General features: G+C 35.6%; 1 protein-coding gene across 3 annotated transcripts in view; it reads left to right on the top strand.

The window, feature by feature from the left end:
- SMAD5 (SMAD family member 5) overlaps nucleotides 1-14006 on the top strand; it is a 46056-nt gene extending 32050 nt beyond the window's left edge. For all 3 annotated transcript variants that reach the window (XM_006923097.3, XM_006923096.3, XM_025040576.1), the window contains 3 exons: nucleotides 5323-5544; nucleotides 7308-7564; nucleotides 8965-14006. In XM_006923097.3, the coding sequence (XP_006923159.1) occupies nucleotides 5323-5544; nucleotides 7308-7564; nucleotides 8965-9108 (623 nt within the window). In that variant the 3' untranslated portion in view covers nucleotides 9109-14006. The remainder of the gene's footprint in view (nucleotides 1-5322; nucleotides 5545-7307; nucleotides 7565-8964) is intronic.
- The last annotated feature ends 7025 nt before the right edge of the window (nucleotides 14007-21031 follow it).

Raw genomic sequence — 21031 nt, 5'->3', positions numbered from 1 at the left:
CCCCTACTTTTTCCTTCCCCCCTCCCCCTCCCTCTCTTTCTGTCTCTCTTTGTCTTTCTTTGTCATTAAAGGGTATTTATAAAAAACCTACAGCTACCTCATACTTAATGGTAAAACTGAATTGCTTTCCCCCTGCAATTGGAAATAAGACAAGAATGTCTGCTCTTTGCTTCTAGTCAACATTGTTCTGGATGGTCTAGCCAGTAAATTACTAGTTCTCTTTTATTCCTAGTTTGTTGAGAATTTTTATCATGAATGGATGTTGGATTTTGTCAAAAACCTTTTCTGTTCCTGTTGAGATGGTCATGTGGAGTTTTTTGTTCTTATTTTAATAATAAGGTATATTACATGACCTGATTTTCTGATGTGAAACCAGTCTATATTCCAGGGATAAACCTCGTATAGTCAAGGTGTATAATCCTTTTTATATATTGCCGGATTAGGTTTATTGAAATTTTGTTGAGTATTTTTGCTTGTATATTCATAAGCGATATTGGTCTGTAGTTTTCTTGTAATGTCTTCTTTGGCATTGGTAATCAAGGTAATGATGGTCTCATGATGTGAGTTGGGAAGTGTTCCCTCTTATTTTTGGAAGAGTTTGTAAAATATCAGTATAATTTCTTCTTTAGATATTCGATAGAATTTACCAGCGAAGCCATTTAGGCTTGGAATTTTCTTTGTGGGAAGATTTTTAAAAATGATTCAACCTTTTTAGTTATATGGGTCTGTTCAGAATCTGTTTTTTCTTGAGTCAATTTTGGTAATTTGTATCTTTCTAGGAGTTTGTCCGTTTCATTCAAATTGTCTAATTTGTTGGCTTAAAGTTTTTTATAGTATTCTTTATAATCTTTCTAATTTCTGTGAGAGTTATTAGTGTTGTCTTCATTCCTGATTTTGGAAATTTGTGTGTTGTTGATTTTTTCTTGGTTGCTTTGCTAAAGGATTGTGAATTTTGTTGCTCTTAAGAAAGAGCCAACTTTTTGCTTTTTCATTGATTTCCATTCTAATCTGTTATTTTCTTTATTCTGCTCGAGTTTAGCTTGCTTTTCGTTTTATAAAGTTTCTTAAGGTGGAATGTTAGGTTGTTGATTTGAGTCATTCTTTTTGAACATAACTGTTCAAAACTATTAATTTCCCTCTAACAATGCCTTTAGTTGTACACTATAAATTTTGATGTTTTGTTTTCATTTTTATTCAGTCAAAATTTTTTAAAATTCTCTTGTAATTTCTTGTTTAACTCTTGGATTATTTCGTAGCATGTTAATCAATTTCCACATATTTCAGGATTCCCCAAATTTCTTTCTGTTCCTAATTCCTAATTTAACTCCATTGTGGGCATTGAACATACTTCATATGATTTCATTTCTTTTCATTTTATTGAGACTTGTTTTATGCATGTTTTTGTATAGCCTGTGACCTAAGAATGGATTTTAGATTATTAAAAGATTATTAAAGAAGAATATGTGGCCTGAAAAACCTAAAATATTTTCATTCCACTTGGTCATGGTATATAATGCTTTTTATATGTTTCTGGATTTGGTGAGCAGAAAACATTAGCCAACACCTGGCAGAGCATATGGTCTACTTTAGAGAATATTCCATATGCATCTGAAAAAATACATTCCAGTTTTGTAGGGAATCATAGGATCTGTGGGTTTCAATTAGGTCAAATTGGTTGGCTGATAGTGTTTTTTAAGTCCTCTTTCTTTCTAATTGTTTTGTCAGTTATTGAGAGTGGGAGATTAATGTCCTCAACTATTACCATTGAATTATTTCTTTCAGTTCTGTTGGTTTTTGCTTTGTGTACTTTGGGGATCTGTTATTAAAGTGTACAGTTTAGTAGCATTAAGCACATCCACACTGTTGTGCAACCATCACCACTATCCATTCCTAGAATTTTTTCATTATCTCAAACAGAGCTCTTGTACCCATTAAACTCCTGATTCTCCCTCCCTTTGGCAACTACCATTCTACATTTTGTTTCTGTGAATTTACCTATTCTAGTTCCTTCGTCTAAGTGGAATCATATAACATATTGTCCTTTTGTGTCTGGCTTATTTCACTTAGCATAATGTTTTCAAGGTCTGTGTTGTAATCTATATCAGAATGTCATTCCTTTTAAGGCGGAATAATATTTTATTGTGTGTATATACCACATTTAGTTTACCCAGGTATCAGTTGGTGGACATTTGGGTTGTTTCCACCTTTTCACTGCTCTGAATAATGCTGCTATGAACATTGGTGTACAGGTATCTGTTTGAGTCTCTGCTTTTTAATTCACTTGGTATCATATACCTAGTAGTAGAATCGCTGAATTTTATGGTATTTCTGTTTAACTTTTTGAGGAACTGTCAAACTGTTTTCCATAGTACTGCACCATTTACATTTACACCAGCTGTGCATTAGGGTTCTAATTTCTCCACATTCTTGCCAATACTTTTTAAAAATAATAGCCATCCTAATGGGTGTGAAGAGGTATTGCTTTGTGGTTTAAAAACTACTTTGTTTTGAAACCCTCCTTAGTTGTCACAAGTTTAGAAAAAGTAAGGTACTGCCACTTCATACAATTCTTAAAAGAATGGTGTTTTTGTATGTTATATGTGTTCGTGGTAATACTGAAAGACTATATGTTACACTGTGTTTCCAGGAGCCCCACATTCCTAAGAACAGTTAAATTTCAGGCTCCCAATAGTCTTGTTAATATCTGAATAATGTCTTACTTTTCAAGGTCTAGCATTTATGTAGGAATTTTATCATACTAATTTGCTTGTAATTCATAGAATCTACCTTCATTTAGAGCAAAAGGTCTCCGAATATGAATTTCCGGATTTGAATTCCTGCATCTTTACTTATTTGCTTTACAGCTTAACAGAGTTGCCTTTTAAAATCTCCAAGCCTAAGTTTCCCCACTTATAAAATAAGTAGAGATAATATCTACACAGGGATTATTAGTATATTGATTGAATTAGATAATATATGTAATGATCTTAGTGTACAGTGTCGGGTAATACCCAATAAATTATATTATCCTTCTTCTGAAAATGTGGACTATGTTTACCCCACCATTCATTTTCCTTTTTTTTCCATGTGTCCCTCCCACCTGTTGTGCCCATTGTGAATTGTTGACTTGTACACAAATAAGAATTTGGCCAGTACAGATGGTTCTCAGCTTATAGAGGGGTTACATCCTGATATACACATCATAATTTGAAAATATCATTGTTATAAAAGTAATACACCTAACCTACCCAAACATCGTAGCTTAGCCTAGCCTGCTTTAAATGTGTTCGGAACACTTACTTTTAGCCTACAGTTGGGCAAAATCGTCTTGAACAGTGAATACACTATAGATTATTCGTTGTTTACTCTTGCAACCATGTGGCTGACTGGGATCTGTGGCTTGCTGCACTGCCCAGCATTGCAAGAGAATCGTACTGCATATCACTAGCCTAGGATGGTAAGATAAAAATTCAAAATTATACATATGATTTTTACTGAATACATATTGCTTTTGCACCATTGTAAAGTTGAAAAATCTTAATTCAAATGATCATAAATCAGAACTGTCTGTATTTTTACTCCATGTAAATCTTTTTCCATAGTCATTTCTAGCACTTAACATTTAAAATGTGTACCACCTTTTACTCAAAGATAATGCTTACTTAATTGTGATTTTTTTTTCTTAACAGACTTTATTTTTTAGGTCAATTTTAGGTTCACAGCAAATCTAAGCATAAAGTACAGAGTTCCTACAAGCATAGCCACCCCCCACTACCAGCATCCTGCACTGTCAGAAACATCATTATCACCAGAAATACATAGTTTACATTAGGGTTCATTCTTGCTGTTGTATATTCTGTGGGTTATAACAAATAAATAATGATATGTATCTACCAGTATAGTACCATACAGACTAGTTTCACTGCCCTAAAAATCCTCTGTGCTTTGCTTGTTCATCCCTTTTTACCCCTGGTAACCATTGATCTTTTTATTGTCTCCTTAATTTTGCCATTTCCAGAATGTCACATAATTGGAATCATACAGTATATAGCCTTTTCAGATTGGCTTCTTTTACTTACTAACTTACATTTAAGTTTCCTCCATATTTTTTCATGGCTTGATAGCTCCTTTTTTTTTAAACTCCTGAATAATATTCCATTGTCTGGATTTAATTATTCGTTCACCTACTTAGTTGCTTCCAAGTTTTGGCAATTGTAAACAAAGCTGCTATAAACATCCATGTGCAGTTTTTGTGTGGACATAAGTTTTCAGTTGCTTTTGGTAAATACTAAGGAGCACTTTTCCTGCATTATGTGCTAAGTGTAAGTTTAGTTTTTTAAGAAACCACCAAACTGTTTTCCAATGTGGCTATACCTTTTTGCATTCCCACCAGCAGTGAATGTGAGTTCCTATTGCTCCACATCCTCACCAGCATTTGATGTTGCCAGTGTTTTGGATTTTGGCCATTCTAGTGGATGTGTAGCAGTATCTCATTGCTATTTTGTTTTGCATTTCCCTGATGACACATGATGTGGTGCATCTTTTTAAATGTTTACTTGACATGTGAGTATCTTCAGCGAAGTGTCTGTTCATGACTTTGACCCACTTTTTAATTGGGTGGTTCATTTTCTTGTTGCGTTTTAAGAGTTCTTTGTATGTTTTGGATAACAGTCCTTTATCAGATAAGTCTTTTGCAGATCTTTTCTCCCAGTCTGTGACTTGTCTTCCCTTGACAGTGTCTTGCAGAACAGAAATCTTTCATTTCCTTTTCTTGTCTTACTGCCTTAGTTAGGACTTTCAGGAGTGATGAGAACATCCTTGCCTTGTTATGGATCTTAGCAGGAACGCTTCTAGTTTTTCATAAGTATGACGTTTGCTATAGTTTTTTTGTAAATGTTCTTTATCAAGTTGAAGAAGTTCCCCTCTATTCTAGTTTGCTGAGAGTCCCACTTAGTTTTTTAGTTTAGATTTTTGTTTAGAATAATTTTATAAATACTGGTATAGTTAAATCAGAATGCGGAAATGGATTTGTCATTGCTAATATAAACCTGGATTATATTTTTTATAGCAGACTAGAAAAACCATTTGAAATGTGATGTTGCCTATACTTGTATAATTTTTAAAATCATCATATTCAAGGCTTTTCAGTATTTCTTTTTTGGATACAGACTCAAAGCTAGGAAGGACAGTGAAATTTAAGTGAAATATCTGAAAATTTTCTTTTTTATATAGTGCTTGAGTTGGATTGAAAGGAAACATAAAAGAATCTGGAGTTTATGATAATCATCTATTAAACATTTTTTCTGTTTGATTTGTTCACAGATGTTCAGCCTGTTGCCTATGAAGAGCCTAAACATTGGTGTTCAATTGTTTACTATGAATTAAACAATCGTGTTGGAGAAGCTTTTCATGCATCTTCTACTAGTGTGTTAGTAGATGGATTCACAGACCCTTCCAATAACAAAAGTAGATTTTGCTTGGGGTTATTGTCAAATGTTAATCGTAATTCAACAATTGAAAACACTAGGCGACATATTGGAAAAGGTAATTTTGTCATATCTCTACATTGAGTTGAAGTCTGTTTTTGTTGTGCTTGCTTGTGTACCATGCATTGTTGTGAAAGATGCTAGAGCATATAAAGAAGCTTAAGCTGTGTTCTCTGCCCTCAAGTTGCAGATGTTGAAGTAAAGACCTAATCAATCCTCTTTTCCTTATCCTGCTTAGTTTTTCTTTATAGTAGTTAGCGTCTGAAATCATACTACTTCTATGTTTATTTTTTGAATATCTTTCTGAATGGAATATAAGCTTTTCAGAAATTTGCCTTATTAACAGCAGTATCTTTAGCAACTAGAACAGTGCCTGGCTCATAGTAAATATGCAACAAATATTTTAATAATTTGTAATTATATATTATATATATAATTATAATAATATATTTGTGGAGTATTTTGGGCTGAGATGGCTTCTAAGAATTTCGATTATGTTAGAGGAGCAGGGTTACAGGTAGGAAACCGAGTTTGAGTGACATATATCTTCAGTGGCTTCACTACCACCCCTCCCACCTTTTGATTCAGGTAACTAGGTTTTATTTATAATTCATCCTGCAAGACAGTTGCCATAACAAAGAATTTTTCACACTGCAGTGGAAGGTCAGAGTCTCGTGTATCAAGTGGTCAGGAAGGAAGTCTGCCCCAGGTAGAATGTATTGCCTGTCTCTTTAAGAAGTTTTGTTTTTACCGCTTGCTGCTTTTTGCTTCTTCGATTTGAGAAAATCTTAGTCCAAATTCAAAACAAAAGGTGCATAACTATAATTGTGTGCCATTTCTTATAGAAGAGATTCAGAAAAATACTGTGGCCAAAAATAAGTTGAAAGGAAAGTTCCCATTCTTTTTTTACTTTACTGCCAACTAGGTATTTTAGGTTAAATGCCTCACTTCTATGCATTGATTTTTCCACTATAGTAGAATAATTCAAGAGAAATCTACTTGGTGAATTCTTGAATTCTAGACTCAGTTTTCCCTTTTTTCCCCAGTATGTAGGTATAGGACTCTTCTGCAGATCATTTTCTTTGCTCAGAAAAAAATTTTTTTAATGTCACAGCCTGATACAAGTCTGTGACTAAAATGTGTGTAGAGGTATGTATGTATAAGGATGGTATTTTTAGCACTATTTGCATAGTGAAAAGTTGGGAACTTCAGCTTTAGCTGTGTATTTGAATCTTTAATATTGAAACTACATTCACACACTATGTGTATTTTTTAAATACCTAAACATTTTTTTTTAGGAAAGTAAAATAGATCTACCATTTAAAGGCACCTTCTGTGACTTGAAATTACATATGTGCCTTACGTTTGTTTGTTTGTTTGTTTGTTTTTTAATGCAGCTGTCCTCTCCATTAGCAAAAAGAGTGCAAAACCCTTTGCCAAATTACTATGATTGTTGATAGGAGCAAGCATTCCTTTGAAAAGACTCGTCATAAAGTGCTTTTTTGTTTTTTGGCTTTTTTTTTTTTGCAATTGCTTTCTTTCATAGAAATGATGAATTATTGTTGGAAAAGAGGGAAAAAACGCTAAGAATTGATAACCTAATATGAGGCTTGAGTCTTAGTTACTTGAGGACAATTTTAGTTTTAGGCAGACATCAGCCTCTTAATTATCTCTGGCAGCATAAGGCCATCTAGTGGTGCCTTCTATCTAAAGACTGGGGAGTTTGCTATAGATGAGTGAATATTCTTGGTTGCACCTCAGATACAGCCTTTTTGGTTTCATGCTGCTGCTTTGTTGACTCTTGTACCTGGTGTTTTTAAGGTGTTCATCTGTACTATGTTGGTGGAGAGGTGTATGCAGAGTGTCTCAGTGACAGCAGCATATTTGTACAGAGTAGGAACTGCAACTTTCATCATGGCTTTCATCCTACCACTGTCTGTAAGATTCCCAGCAGCTGCAGCCTCAAAATTTTTAACAATCAAGAGTTCGCGCAGCTTCTGGCTCAATCCGTCAACCATGGGTTTGAGGCAGTATATGAGCTCACCAAAATGTGCACCATTCGAATGAGTTTTGTCAAGGTGAGTGGGTTGTAATTTGTAGCTTGAGTCACTGTAAATATGTATATTGTGTGTCTTCAGGATATAATAAAAAAAAGTCTTTGTTAAATGAAAAGTGCTAATTACTTTTGACCTGATTTAATAGGTTTTTAAATGAAATTCTTGAATTTATGACTTTAACCATATGATAGTCTAAGATTTTATTTTATAATCCAGACATTATAAAACACATGATATTGATATTGATTTTGATATTTAATAGAGACTGAATTTATAAAGAATTTCAGTTTAATTTAATACTAAATTGCTAGAAAGCATTTGGTATTAAAAACTTTTTTAACTTCCTTAGCTTTATTTAATAATTATTAGATCGCATTAGAGTGATTTAAAGAATTCTTTAGAATACTAAAATTATTTTTCATGTATCTAAGTTCTATTAAGGATTCGAAAAGTTTTAAAGAACTTTTCAAATTATCATTTACTTTTCGCTAGATTTTATTGGCATTCCAAAGATGATAGTTTAGGAACAAAATTCGGAAAGAATTTTAGTGATATATTTAACTAGCCTGTACTGTATTGACTGTTCTTTTTGGATATAGCCAAAGAAGAGCAGCTGTCACATACTCTGTGGATTTTTTCGTTTGGCTTTCAGTCCCACAGTTCAGTGTTTCCTTGCTGCGTTGCTATAGGTCTGTTACATACATCAGTTTGATATTTCCCTACTTCTATAGAAACATGACTTTTGCATATTTAATCTTTTCTCCCTCAGCCCCTCCCCTGCAGTTGTCCTGGGCCAGGATTACTATAAGCAGTAAAGCAGAGAGTTTGATTATTACAGGCAAATAAAAATGAAAAAAAAAAGATAATCTTTGGAGTTTTAGGCTAAAGTGTTCCAGCTCAATTCATCTCAGTAATTTTTCATCTTAAGGAATAATTGATATGTGATTGCCACTTTAAGCACACTTGCATACCTTAATCAGGTTTGTAATGCATTTTCTGATATTTAAAAAAAAAACCTGAAAAAACTATTTTTGTAACAAAATCTGACGTGAACTTATATGACTACTTATATGATTTATTTATCCCATTAAATGAGAATGTATCTCATTGTAGAAATATTAATTTTTAAATTATGAGATATTATAATGTATTAACTTTCTAAAATTAAAAAAAAATTCTGAAACATATCTTGCTCTAGGGGTTTCTTCTATTAAGGGAATTATATGTTATTTGAAAAATTTATATATCTTTCCATAGTGCAGCTATTGTGTTGCTTTTACTCCATGATGCTAAGATTGTTTTTATGATTTTAAAGTACATTCTGCATGTCACTTATTAATCTTTGTTGGTATGTTAAAATTGGTTTTGATTGGTTGACAGTTTAAAGAGAGATTTGCTGTGATATATGTTCATTTTCATAGGGCTGGGGAGCAGAATATCACCGGCAGGATGTTACCAGCACCCCATGTTGGATTGAGATTCATCTTCACGGGCCTCTTCAGTGGTTAGATAAGGTCCTCACTCAGATGGGCTCTCCTCTGAACCCCATATCTTCTGTTTCATAGTGCAGAAGTATTCTTTTCAATTCTATTATTAGTGGACTTGTTTTAATTTTAGGGAAACTTTCAGTACAGATACTGTGAGCTTACATGGAAAACAGCTTATTTTTTTTTTCTACATAATTGTGACCAATACATTTGTATTTTGTGATGAATCTACATTTGTTTGTATTAATGTTCATGTGATTAACTCTCAAAAGTGTTGAGAAAGATGCAGAGTAATTATCGTGCCCCAGTTCAAAAGTTTGGCATTAATTTTAAACTGGAACACACTTTTGCCTTCTTGTTCCAACAATAAGGAAAAATTTGTTAAATTTTTTTGAAAAAGTAATACATTACATGATGAAAAATTATAATAGTATGGGAGGGTAAACAGTGAAAAGTCTTCCCTTTCACTCTTGATCCTCCAGAAGCTGTACTTTTACCAGTTTCTTTGTCCCACCAGCTTTAAAAAAGTATAATTCATTGTTCTATAAAAGCATATAGTAGGGGCTTAAAAGAAACTATAAAAAAATCTATTTGAAGGAACACTATGCACTGCTCTAACAAGTAGTGTTCAGTAAAAGCAGAGTGATAGTTTTATAGGTGACACCATAAAATTTACATTTAATACAGCTAAATGTTTTGTTGTATTGTGACTTCACTCAGTATATCTTTTGTAAAACATTTCCTTTTTTTAAAAAAAAAAAATATATATTGCCAACAACCGATTTTCAATATATGTCATTTACTTGGAATCTGTCATAAGTACTACTTTATAGCTAGTGACAGTGCATGCACGGCCTTGTTCAGCTATGTTTGCTGCTTTTGGCCAGTGTTGCAAGAACTCTAATTTTGAGATGCATTAATCTTTTATTTTGCACTTTGATGGGTGACAGTTTTTAATGTAACCTTTTGTGAAACACACTCAAGTGACTTAGATGCTCATCCATACTTCCTTGGTACCCTTTTGTATTAACAAACACTGCAGTTTATAGATTACAGTTGTAGGAAGTTATGCTTTTTCTAGCTTTTGTTGTATTTTCAACCTAGATTATAAGACTGTTATTCTGTAGCTCCAACCTAAGGTGCCTTTTTAATTCCAGTTTTATGGATGTTATTAATGTTGGGAAATCATGTACTTAAGCCCATTGCTCTTATTTGTTTTGCATCAGTCTCTCCATGCAAGGACCTGTGTACTGTAACCATAGGAGCCTCTTCAGTCTGGCCCCAAGGATGAGGCTACTAGCTTGATACTTAAATGAATCAGCAGTGGTTGTTGAGATAGCTGATTTTAAAACTTTCATGTATCAAAGAATACAGACTGTTCTTTCAGTTACCATGCTCTGTTGTTTTCCTTTTTTTTTTTTTTTTTTAGTACCTATATGAATGCTAGTCTCCCAGAACACAATTCTCAGAGAGGAAAGACATGAAAACTATAAAATATCCATTTAATCAATCATGCTTAAAGGCTGTGGGGTAAAAGACTCACCCTCTTTTTCTAGGGAGCAGTAAGATGGACTCATAATCATGGCATGAAAACAATGACCTAATTTACCTATCAGAAGAAGCTTATGTTCTGGTGCCTTTTGAAAGTATTTGGAGCCATGTCAGTCTTCTGTTTAAAATGTTAGTTTGGTTTGACTTTTTGCCTTGCCCTTTCTGCTTTTATGAGGAAGAAAATGCATTTTTTGTGGAAAAGAGAATGCAGTTCCTCTTGTTTTCTGTGACATTATTTATTGCTTTTACAAAGTGCAGCCAATGGATGGTTTTAGTTCTTTCAAATGAAGTGCCATATGTGTTTCAGCTCACAGGGTGGTAAGAGGATACTTTCTGATAGTCACCTGAGCCTTAAACATACGTTTTACATGACATGCATTCTCAATCTTCCAGAGTTGTGTCAACCACATGAAAGAGGATAAGAGGATATTATTTGCTTAGTGATAGAACAATTTTAATTTACATCATTGGTTTACTTAACCAGGCTTATGGCACAATCTTTGGAACAAATTTGTAGAAAAAATCACCCTGCTCGAATGACAGATACATGTAATCAACTTCAGTGGGCTTCAGCTGGTGGAAACTATCAAATTGTTTTATTGATGTTTTTGGTTGAGTTAATTAAAAATTATTTTTACTCATGTCATAGCCTTTAGGATTTTAAGTGATTGGTCTTTTCTGTGTTTTCTCTATGGAGTTGTGTCTCACGAATGACCATGCTGAAGCTATTAACTGTTAAGAGTTTCACAAAGCATTAGCCTGTTGTATTTCCTAAAAGTTGTTAACTCCACATCCCTGGCTTTTAAATGAAAACTTTATCTAGCTGCTTCTATGATTCCTGAAGATGCTGAATATCCATGGATGGGAAATAAAAATTGCCAGTAAGATTTTTTAAAGAGCAAGTGCAATTCTGACCAGTGAAAAGAATCCATACCTCTGAAAGAAACCATTTCAGAAAATTACAGTATTAAGTTTTTATTTAATTTCCAGAATGGTTTATAAAACATTAATACCAGTAAAATAATCATTTTATAGCATGTACAACATATTAATGTATGGCAGCTGAGAAAGACAGTCTGGGAATAATAAAATTATAACTAATTTGGTAAATGCAGAAGAATAGAATCAAAATCCCAGTAATGAATTAAAACAGCAAAAAGATATTGATTGGAAAAAAAGCAAGTTAAGAGGTGTATTTGACTAATATCTCTGTGTAACAGATATTGTGGTCTGATTGGTATTGCCTAGCTTAAGTTGTGGAATGTAAACTAGCAGGCGTATTATTGATCTGTGGAATGTAACTTTTTGTTTTTAGAGAAAATTTGAGGAAGACCAGTCAAAATGTCAAATATATACATCAGCATATAAACATTTTTCACATTTTATTGTTGTTATATAAGAAAACAATAGAATTGGCTGGGTTTCTGAGGAGAAATCCACAGTAAGATTACTAGATAGTTCAGTAAGCTACATCTAATAGTACAGAAAGAAGATGTAGCCATTTTATACTTTTTATACATTTGAGAGTAAGACATCCTTTTAGGATGTAAAATGATCAGTAAGTATTCAGATCTGAAATGTATTGTCAATACAAGAACTGGGGCTCACATTATAAAACCTTCAGTGCTACCTGGGGGTACCTGTGGGAAACGGTTCCCCTGTAATAGTGTTCTGCTGAAGAGAAAAGTTTATACAGAAAAAGAAACCCTACTAATAGCAGAGAGACTAAAAAGTTGGATAGTACCTGCTTAAATGCTGTGCTTCTATTATAGAGAGCATCTAATATACCAGTTTAGATCCATTTCTTTATACTTTTTCTAGTTATTTGTTTAATATTACTTTGGATCATTATAACTTTTCTACTTAAAATATATTAATACCTTTTATACTTCCTGAAGAAGGAAGAATCTATTGATAATTACTGAATTCAGCTCCCAGTGATGACTTAAATTTTGGACCTGTTAAGTTTAGGAGGTTCAGAGCCCGCCCTTGTCTTCTTAGTTAACTCCTCACTTAATCTCTCAGGTGAGAATATAAGTATGTTTTCCTTTTTATACCCATCAGCTAGATAAGCATTAATCATTTAAGATAGTAGATAGCCTGGTGGTTTTAGAAGTGTTTGGTGATTTTTATGGGAGTGAGTTTTCCTAAGCATTGGTTTATGGATGGTCTCCTCAGATCCTAACTAGGGCAGCTTTTCGGGGGAGGGGGGTGGTAATCTTCAGGCTTGATGCCTGTTTTTCCCAGAACAGCAGCATTTTTCTCGTTGGTACAGGTAGGATTTTGGGGAGGTTTTCTTCTCATAGAAGATGCATGTTTGGAAGTGGGCATCTTTTTGCATAAATAGTTCTACCTGCTGCACAGAAACTTGGACAGTTCTTTGGAATTCAGTGGATTGCAGTTTAGCATGTCCTGACTACAAGAGGTAACAGTCTTTATCAAGCCTTTGTTATGAACAAATCTTCTGAAATACAACTATGTTATAATTGAAGTATTACCTGAAAATTAGATGGTTTACAAAAACCACAGTGAGGGATTTTACATATCAATTTGTTTTTTAAAAAGTAAGACTTTATGCTGTAATATTTGCTGGTAGCAATTGCTGCAAAACCAGTGATGAGCTGTTTTGTTGAAAAAGATCCATACAGAGCAGGATTCTTCTGTCATTCATGGCAAAATGAAAACGGTTTGTATGGTTCTTGTCTAAATAATTCTGTTCTTAAAATTCTTAAAATCATCATACCATTGTCCTTTAAGGTTTTATTTGAAGATTCTCTTTTTAAAATGTTCAGGATTTTGTGTACAGGTAGATAACCGCCCCCACCCCCCGCCCAGTTATTAGGTAGTGCCTTGTTAATACTAGCTGTTGTTAGTTATAACCAAACTCCAGTGATGCCAAACAAACCCAAGTTCTTTGAAAAAGAAATCTTTTAGAGTCAGATTTTCCCTTCTAATACCATTGATTGCAGATGATGTTGCTTTGATTTATTCATAAAGTATTTTAATTATAGGGACTCTTGAAGATAATAGTTGGGCAAGTGGTTTTCTTCTTAACCTGGTTGGTTAAGGTTGCATTTTGAAAATCACTTATTTTAAAATTGGATAAGATTGTAATCGTGAAAACTGGATATTTGTACGTACCTACCCATGTTCTCTTAAAAAGATATTTCATGTGCAGATGATAAAGACCAAACCAATGGCTGCACTATAGTATAGGTCTGCTTATTTGTATTTGTTCTGCTTCTCTTTTTGTTGTAGCAAATGAAATTCTAGCAACATGCTTCAATTCTGTTATCTTTTTGATACTTATAAAAATGTATTAGGTTTTACTATATCATGCTTTTCAAAGCCATAACTCTTAAGAACTTCATTTTTGCATATTGTTTGCTAATACTTTATTTTAATAAACCTCAAAACCCACTTAATATGTGTGTGGATTTTTTCTTCTTTTTTAGGGGGAGGGGATTTGGTGCTCTGTTTTGACTTATTTCATTGAGTTATAAAAGGGACGACATTGTCAGCTGCTGTGACCAGCTGTGTTATCTGTATTTGTGCACTAGTGGTATAAAATGGGAACACCATGCCTTTCCACGCAGCATGAGGTTTGCTCAGGTTGATCAATATTTTTCCATTCTGTTTGTAGGAGAGTTGATGTGTTTTTCTTTGTTTAGTTTTGTTTTGTTTTGAAAAGGGATTTGGATCTAGAGTCTGGAATTTTTTAGTTTAACCATTAATTTCTCTTCTCTAGATCCATCTATAAATGAGAGGTCTTGACCTATATTGGAAAATACAATAGGTCTTAGCAGAGCTAGCTCTGGAGTCTACTTGCCTGCATTTGAATCCTGGGCCTCATAGCTTTCTTAACTCTGTGCCGTTAGGCAAGTTGTTTAACCTCTCTGTGCCTAATTTCCTGATCTGTAAAGTAAAAGTCATAGGATTAGGGGAAGATTAAATAATGTAATACAAATAAAGTCTGGCACATAAGAACTCATATTTTTATTATTATAACATTTATACTTTTTTGATTCAGAGGAATTATTTCTGATGCTGCTTCACTTTAGATCAACTTGTGATTATCCATTTTGTGAATTAGCTTTGTTCGTATTTTCTTAAATTATTTTTTTTAATCACAGTTTAATCATCTCTACCAAGTACATACTTTTGCCACCTCTGTGTTATATATACTAGAAATGCAAACTCATTCTCATTAGGAAGGGATGGTGAAAATCTGTGCCCCACTAGAAAAGTAGAAAAATTCAAACTGAATATTTTAACCCAAAAGAATAAATGTAAAAGCTCTTATTGTCTTTAGAGAAAACTTCATCAAATCAATTCATTTCTTAAAATCAGTTCCTTCTTATGCCTTTTTATTTCAAATATAAGGCATTTAGTAAGGTATTTAGCAGCGATTTCACTGACAGTTTTAGAAGAATATTTCAAAAACATAAAATCTGTTCTGGCAAAAGATCTCAGTGAAAGTGAGAGGTGTCAGCTCTCGCAGATTTAAGATAATTAGTTTTCAAATTGCTTTAGCCAAAACAGTTCAGGTGATGAGAGGAGAAACTGACATCTGCTTCAATTTTCTTTTAGACATGAGACTCAGTGGCTAAAGCTATTTCATATTCTTGCAGTTTTGATGCAGTCAGTATTTTATAAACATTTAAAGAAGGCTGTCAGCAGGCTGGGTAAGCTTATAAGGAAGTATTTTTTCAGAGCTCTGTAGTATATATCATTCTAAGAAGGAACCATTTTTAAAAAGTCTTTCCCCCATTTTAACATTTTAAATATTACTGTGTTTTTGGTTCTGTTGAATTTGTAAGTCTATCTTTAATAAACTGATTTTTGTGGGGAAAAAAAATCTTGAGTTCTTTTCATCTAAATCACTTTTTGTGGTTTTATTTCAAAGAAAGGGAAATGAGGCTATAGGGAAAATTGAAAGAGTTAGCAGCTTGCTTAACCATCTCCATATTAAAATATATTGGATGGAAGTGGAAGGCTGATGGTTAAGACTCTTTCATTATCCATATTCTGTCACGTGGATGTTTGTATAATTCCTGTGAGAGGTTTCCTGAGGCAGGTTTTTGAAGTCCGGGGATGGATTTTGAAAGCCTTCTTATACTTTGTCCCCTTTCTCCATCCAGTAAAAACCTCACCTGTTATTTCCTTTTAAATACTTATATCCGAGATAAATTCAGAGAATTTTAACAGTACAGAAAAAGTACAAACTAAAACCCTCCAAACAATAGCTAACTACTACACTTGTATGCGTGTACCCTTACCTGTTATGGTAGTCACTATATCTTTGGTCCTTTGACATTAGGCGAATACGGGTATAGCTAAAGCTCCCCTTTTGAAAGGGTTCTAAGAGAAATTGGTTTGGTTCTGAAGTGTTTCTTGACTTCTATATACCTGAGAGAACATTGTCCTCCCTTTTCTATCTCTTATTTTGTTGAATGGCAGACCTTTTCAAAATGTATAAACGTGAAGCCTACCTATCCAGATATTTTAATGAGATTACTGAAGTGACCAAAAACAACAACAAACCCTACTTGGGATTAATCTGGGAAGGCTTTCAGAAAGAAGGAAGAAAAGACCTTGGAAATTAAGGAGAGAGAAAAAAGTTTTTCATTCTTTATAGCATTGATCACCATCCAACTATATTTCTTCACTCTATTTATAGTACACTGTCTTATCTCATGGAATATAAGCTGTATGAGGCCAGACCTGTGTTTCCGCTGCGAGAACAGGTCTAGACATTTTGTAAGCACTCCAGTATTTGTTGAGTGAATGAGAGTATTGAAACGCGATTTTTTAAAACTAGAATTCAGCTTTTAAATTATATAATGAAACAGTTGAATGGATTCTAGCTCAGCGCTTTTTAACTAATCTCTTTATTACATGCCTCATAAGAGAAGAAAGGGGAAAACTCAACTAAGAAGAGAGAACAGTCATATTCTCTTTGAACGTTTAGACCTTTACTCCAAAGTTATGATTACTGGAATTATTGCTTAGAGAAACTAAAGAATAACAGTCATTAATATTTTCCCAGAGAAAGTCCAAAGGGGACAAGTTTCTCTGGATATATTTGACAAAAGGAAATAACCAAAAAAGTGTATTTTTTATTTTACAGCTTTACAGGGTGGCAGTGTTAAGAGCCCTATAGTTTGATTTTAGTGCCCTGGTTTAGATTCTCTAATATCATCCCCAACTGTTGTGAATGAGGGACAGGCCTTTGGGTGGGACTCCACAAGTAATGCCTTTGAGAGACAACGTAGCACCCTGTATTTGTCCTTCAGAATGAAAGATTACTTTTACTGAAGAGTGCATGTGGTTGTCAGGGGAGAAAAAGCACAGGGAGGCTTGACAGGCTGTGCCAACATTAGTTAGGATTAATGGTAAATGTTCCCTGATTACCTTTTCTTTACAGAAAATTCCGTGAATTTGTTTAGCCCAAGTTATTGACAGCGAAGAAGATGCAGATGATGAATGCAAGTACGAACTATTATGTATAAGTAGTAAGACTGCAAAGCTTTATCTCCCTACGAAAAGAACGGTGCTTTCCTTTTGTCTGTTTAATAAGCTGCTGGAAGTTTACCAATCAATACTCATTCTCCCTTTCCTTAATTAAAGAACACCTATGTCCAGTTGCATACCACACTTCCCAGCCTCCCTTTCAGCTTAGATATGGTCGTGTGACTAAGTTCCGACCAATTGGATTTGAGCAGAAATGATACATGCCATTTCGGCATACTGCTTCAAAGAGGAATGTCTTGCACCTTTCCGCTTCCCAATGGCTAGAATGCAAATATGATGGCAAGAGCTAGAGTAGCTACCTTGAAGTGGATGTGGAAGCCAAGGGATGAGGACGACAGCTCTGCTACTCCTGGAAGGTTAAGTGAACAAGAAACATGGAGGTGGGGAGTGTCCTTTGTTATAACTGTTCAGACTGTAACCTAATTAATACTTGCTCATTCACTTAGTCTCACCAAATCTTACTGAGTGCTTACTACAGGTCAAGCTTTGTGCTGGACAGCAGAGCTGTAGCGGGGTCATCTCTTGCCTCATGGAAAGTGATGCTATAACATATTAGAGATTTCAGTTCCTATCTAGTTAGCGTTATTTGATCAGTTTGGGAGCTTTGAGAAGGAAACTAAAAAATAGACTCTGCTTCTGCTTTTCTGAATGAATATTTTTCTGGTCCTGAGCAGTATTGTTGGTTCATTTGTTCAACTAATATTTGAGGGTGTATTCCATGTCAGGCTGAGGATAAACTGAACAAAACAAAAATTCATTCCCTCAAGGAGCATCATTCTGGTTATAGAGACATAAAACAAGCTAAGTGAAATATAGAGTATTGGTAAGTTCTAAAGAGAAAAAGTAAAGCAGGAAAGCGAGATTTAAATATCGGGTTAGGGTAGAGGCGGTTGAAGTTTTAGATCAGAAAGCCAGGGAAGGGCTCATTGAGAAGGAAATCTGATCCAAGTGCAGGAAATGGTGAGGAATTCGATATGTGAAGTAGTGAGTTAACTGATTCTTCATCAAGGCAGTTCAGAAGGCACATGAATGATACTGCAAAGATCTCAGCGTCCCTACAGGAAAAGAGTAATTCAAGCAGAAATGGCTAAAAGAACAAACTTTAAAATTTTATGTTCTTTAGCTTCTGCATAAGATAGAATAATAACTGAAGTGTTACATCGATGGAGATAAATGTCAGTTGCTAACAACTTGGTGGATTACCGCCTCCAGGAAACAGGCCACTTAAAGGGTCAATCAGTAAGGAAAGTTCAACTCAATATTTTATCTGATACAAGTTTAGTTTAAGGCAGAAAGTCAAAGGTGAGGTGTTTAGATGAAGATCCCACAGGCAAATTTATCTTAACCTCTAGCTTTGTCTTTCCGCTGTATTTCATTCAACAAATACTTCTTCGGTTCCTGTTTTTTTGTGTGTTTAGCACGATGCTAGGCATTGGGAAAGCAGCAGTGAACAAGGTGGATGTCATACATCTTACATGTTAGTAGGGGAGAGACAGCCTATGAATTACATGCTTAATATCTGTTATAAGGGAACCGTGGGCCATGAATGAATATAACTGATCTTATCTGAGAGCTCAGGCAAGTCTTTTTTGAGGAAGAGATACATAAGTTGAAGCCTGAAGGATGAGACGGCATTAGCCAGATGGCGAGACCACCAGCTTAGGCAGGGGGACGTGAGAGATTGAAAGGCCATCGTAACTAGAGCCTAGAGTACAGGAGGAGTTAAGGAGATGAGGCTGGAGAGGTTGGTGGGGGCACATAATGCTGGATCTTGTAAGCCAAGGTTTTGTTTTAAATTCTGAGAACAAGGAGAAACCACTGGAATGTAAACAGGCTGAAGGCAGATAATGGGATCTAATGTGTGCTTTGATTGGCGAGAGGCAAAAGTGGTTGTTGGGCTTTGAATTCGGGTGGTGTGGTGGAGATGGAGGGCAGTAGATGGAGTAGAGTGATGATGGGTCGCAGGTGGGAGGGTGAAGAAGAGTGGGGGTCAAGAATGACCACCATGTGTTTTTCACTTGGGCAATCAGCTGCTGGTGCAGTTTACTGAGATGAAGACTGGAAGATCAACTTTATATGGAAAGATGACTTTTAGACATGTTGGGTTTGAGGTTCCCTATAAGATATCCAAATGAAGGTGTTGAGCGGGCTCAGGGATAGGGTCTGGAGTCATTTGAAAAGCACCTGAAGCTATGAGTGTGGTTGAGCTAGTTTAGCAGAAAGTGCAGAGTGAGAAAAGACCTAGAACAGTTACTCTCTAACTCTGGGCATACTTGCTGGGAAGTGGCAGACCTCTTACTGTTTTGTGATAGCACATACCTTTTGAAAAAGGACTGCAAGTCCCTGAGAGAAAGCAGTTGCTGTTTGTGTTGCAGCAGACACTTCTGCAATGGTAAGTAACCCTGTTTAGTAAGAATGATAGCTCTTACTACATGTGGAAGATGAGCTAAACACTGCCTACAGAGCTTCATGTAGTTACAAATCTTGAGGCAGATACTATTATCTCCATCTTACAGATGAGGAAACTGAGGCTCTCAGACATCCAGAAACATGATCAAGGCACAGAGTGAATGGCCAAGGTCAGGTTACCTCACTTCAGGACTGAGGCTCTTGGTCACTACGGTATGCTGCTTCTTCCTGGTTCCTGGTATCTGCCACCACCTTCCCTAAAATTTGACCCCCTCACCTGTCATCAGAAATGTATTCTTACACTTCTTGTCTGCTCCCAGTGCCTGGTTATGGCATTGCACCCCAAACACCTATGTCACAGGTTCTAGTCTTATTTTTAGTTTACTGTGGCCACCTCTCCAAAGGTGGTTCCAAGGCATCACACGATTGTGGAAGAGCAGAGGGCAGGAGGAAGTGTGTCTATAGACCTTCCTCCTGGATATCCATCTAAATGTCCAATTACCACATTGTAGTCCACTTACCTGCGTGCTGGTAGAGAGCAGACATGAACTCAGCCACACCCCTGCTTTCTGGGGGAGAATCTGTGGCTAGGTTCTTTATGAGCAAGGGCCCATTACTGTTCAACTAGGCTGGCACTAGACTAGAGAAGGGAATGAAATTAGGGTTATAGTGCTGACAAAAAACAGAGCCTTAGTCTAGCTCCTCTCACTGACCCTGCTTGGTTTCTAGATTCCAGCTCTGTGCAGGCCCAGTTACTTAGGTGTTTCCTCCAGAAATATGTGTTCATTTGAAGCGCTCAAGCCTTCGGCTTAGGTGGTCGAGGCCACTGCAACCCTGTAGAGACATCAGAGGGATGCTTTCCAAGTTGTCTCCATCTTAGCACTTTTTAGCTCTAACTTTTTGATGCCTCGGGTCTGTATTTTATTAAGGGATCCTAAGAGCCTCCTGTATCTCCACCCTCCTTCAGCTTTAGCTGATTCTGGCCCAAGTACTCCAGATGACTTCCAACCCAGTCATCCACTCATAGTCTCTCTTGCAAGGACCAGTCCTTGCATTTGTTTGTGGTCACAGGGATGGCACATCCTGTTTGTGGGCCAGCTTCTTCCTTCAGCAGTGGTGTTGCCTCAAGTCTAAGGCTCAGTTATAATAATAGCTAACAGTTGAGTGCTAGCATGTTACATTGGCTAGGTCCTTTAGTATTATGTTATGGAGCTAGGTGATACAGTATTCCCTTCGCAGATGAAGAAACAGGCTAACATTAAATAATTTGCACAGGGTCACAGCCAGTAAGCAGTGGAGTTGGGATTTAAAGTCGGTGAGACTGCAGAGCATGTGCTTTTCACTGCTGTGCACACTGCCTTCAGCTCTATCCATGGGAGATGTGGAGGAAGAGTACTCCGCCTCTATGTTAGTCTCCTGCCCCTCACAGCCCTCAGACCAAGGCCGAGGGGTCCCCCATATCAGCATTGTGTGATTTCATCATGCCAGCCAGGGGGGCCTCATGTCT

This window comes from Pteropus alecto, unplaced genomic scaffold (assembly GCF_000325575.1).
Source record: "Pteropus alecto unplaced genomic scaffold, ASM32557v1 scaffold78, whole genome shotgun sequence".
In the NCBI taxonomy this organism is placed as follows: domain Eukaryota; kingdom Metazoa; phylum Chordata; class Mammalia; order Chiroptera; family Pteropodidae; genus Pteropus; species Pteropus alecto.
This window is presented reverse-complemented; position numbering and strand designations above follow the sequence as displayed.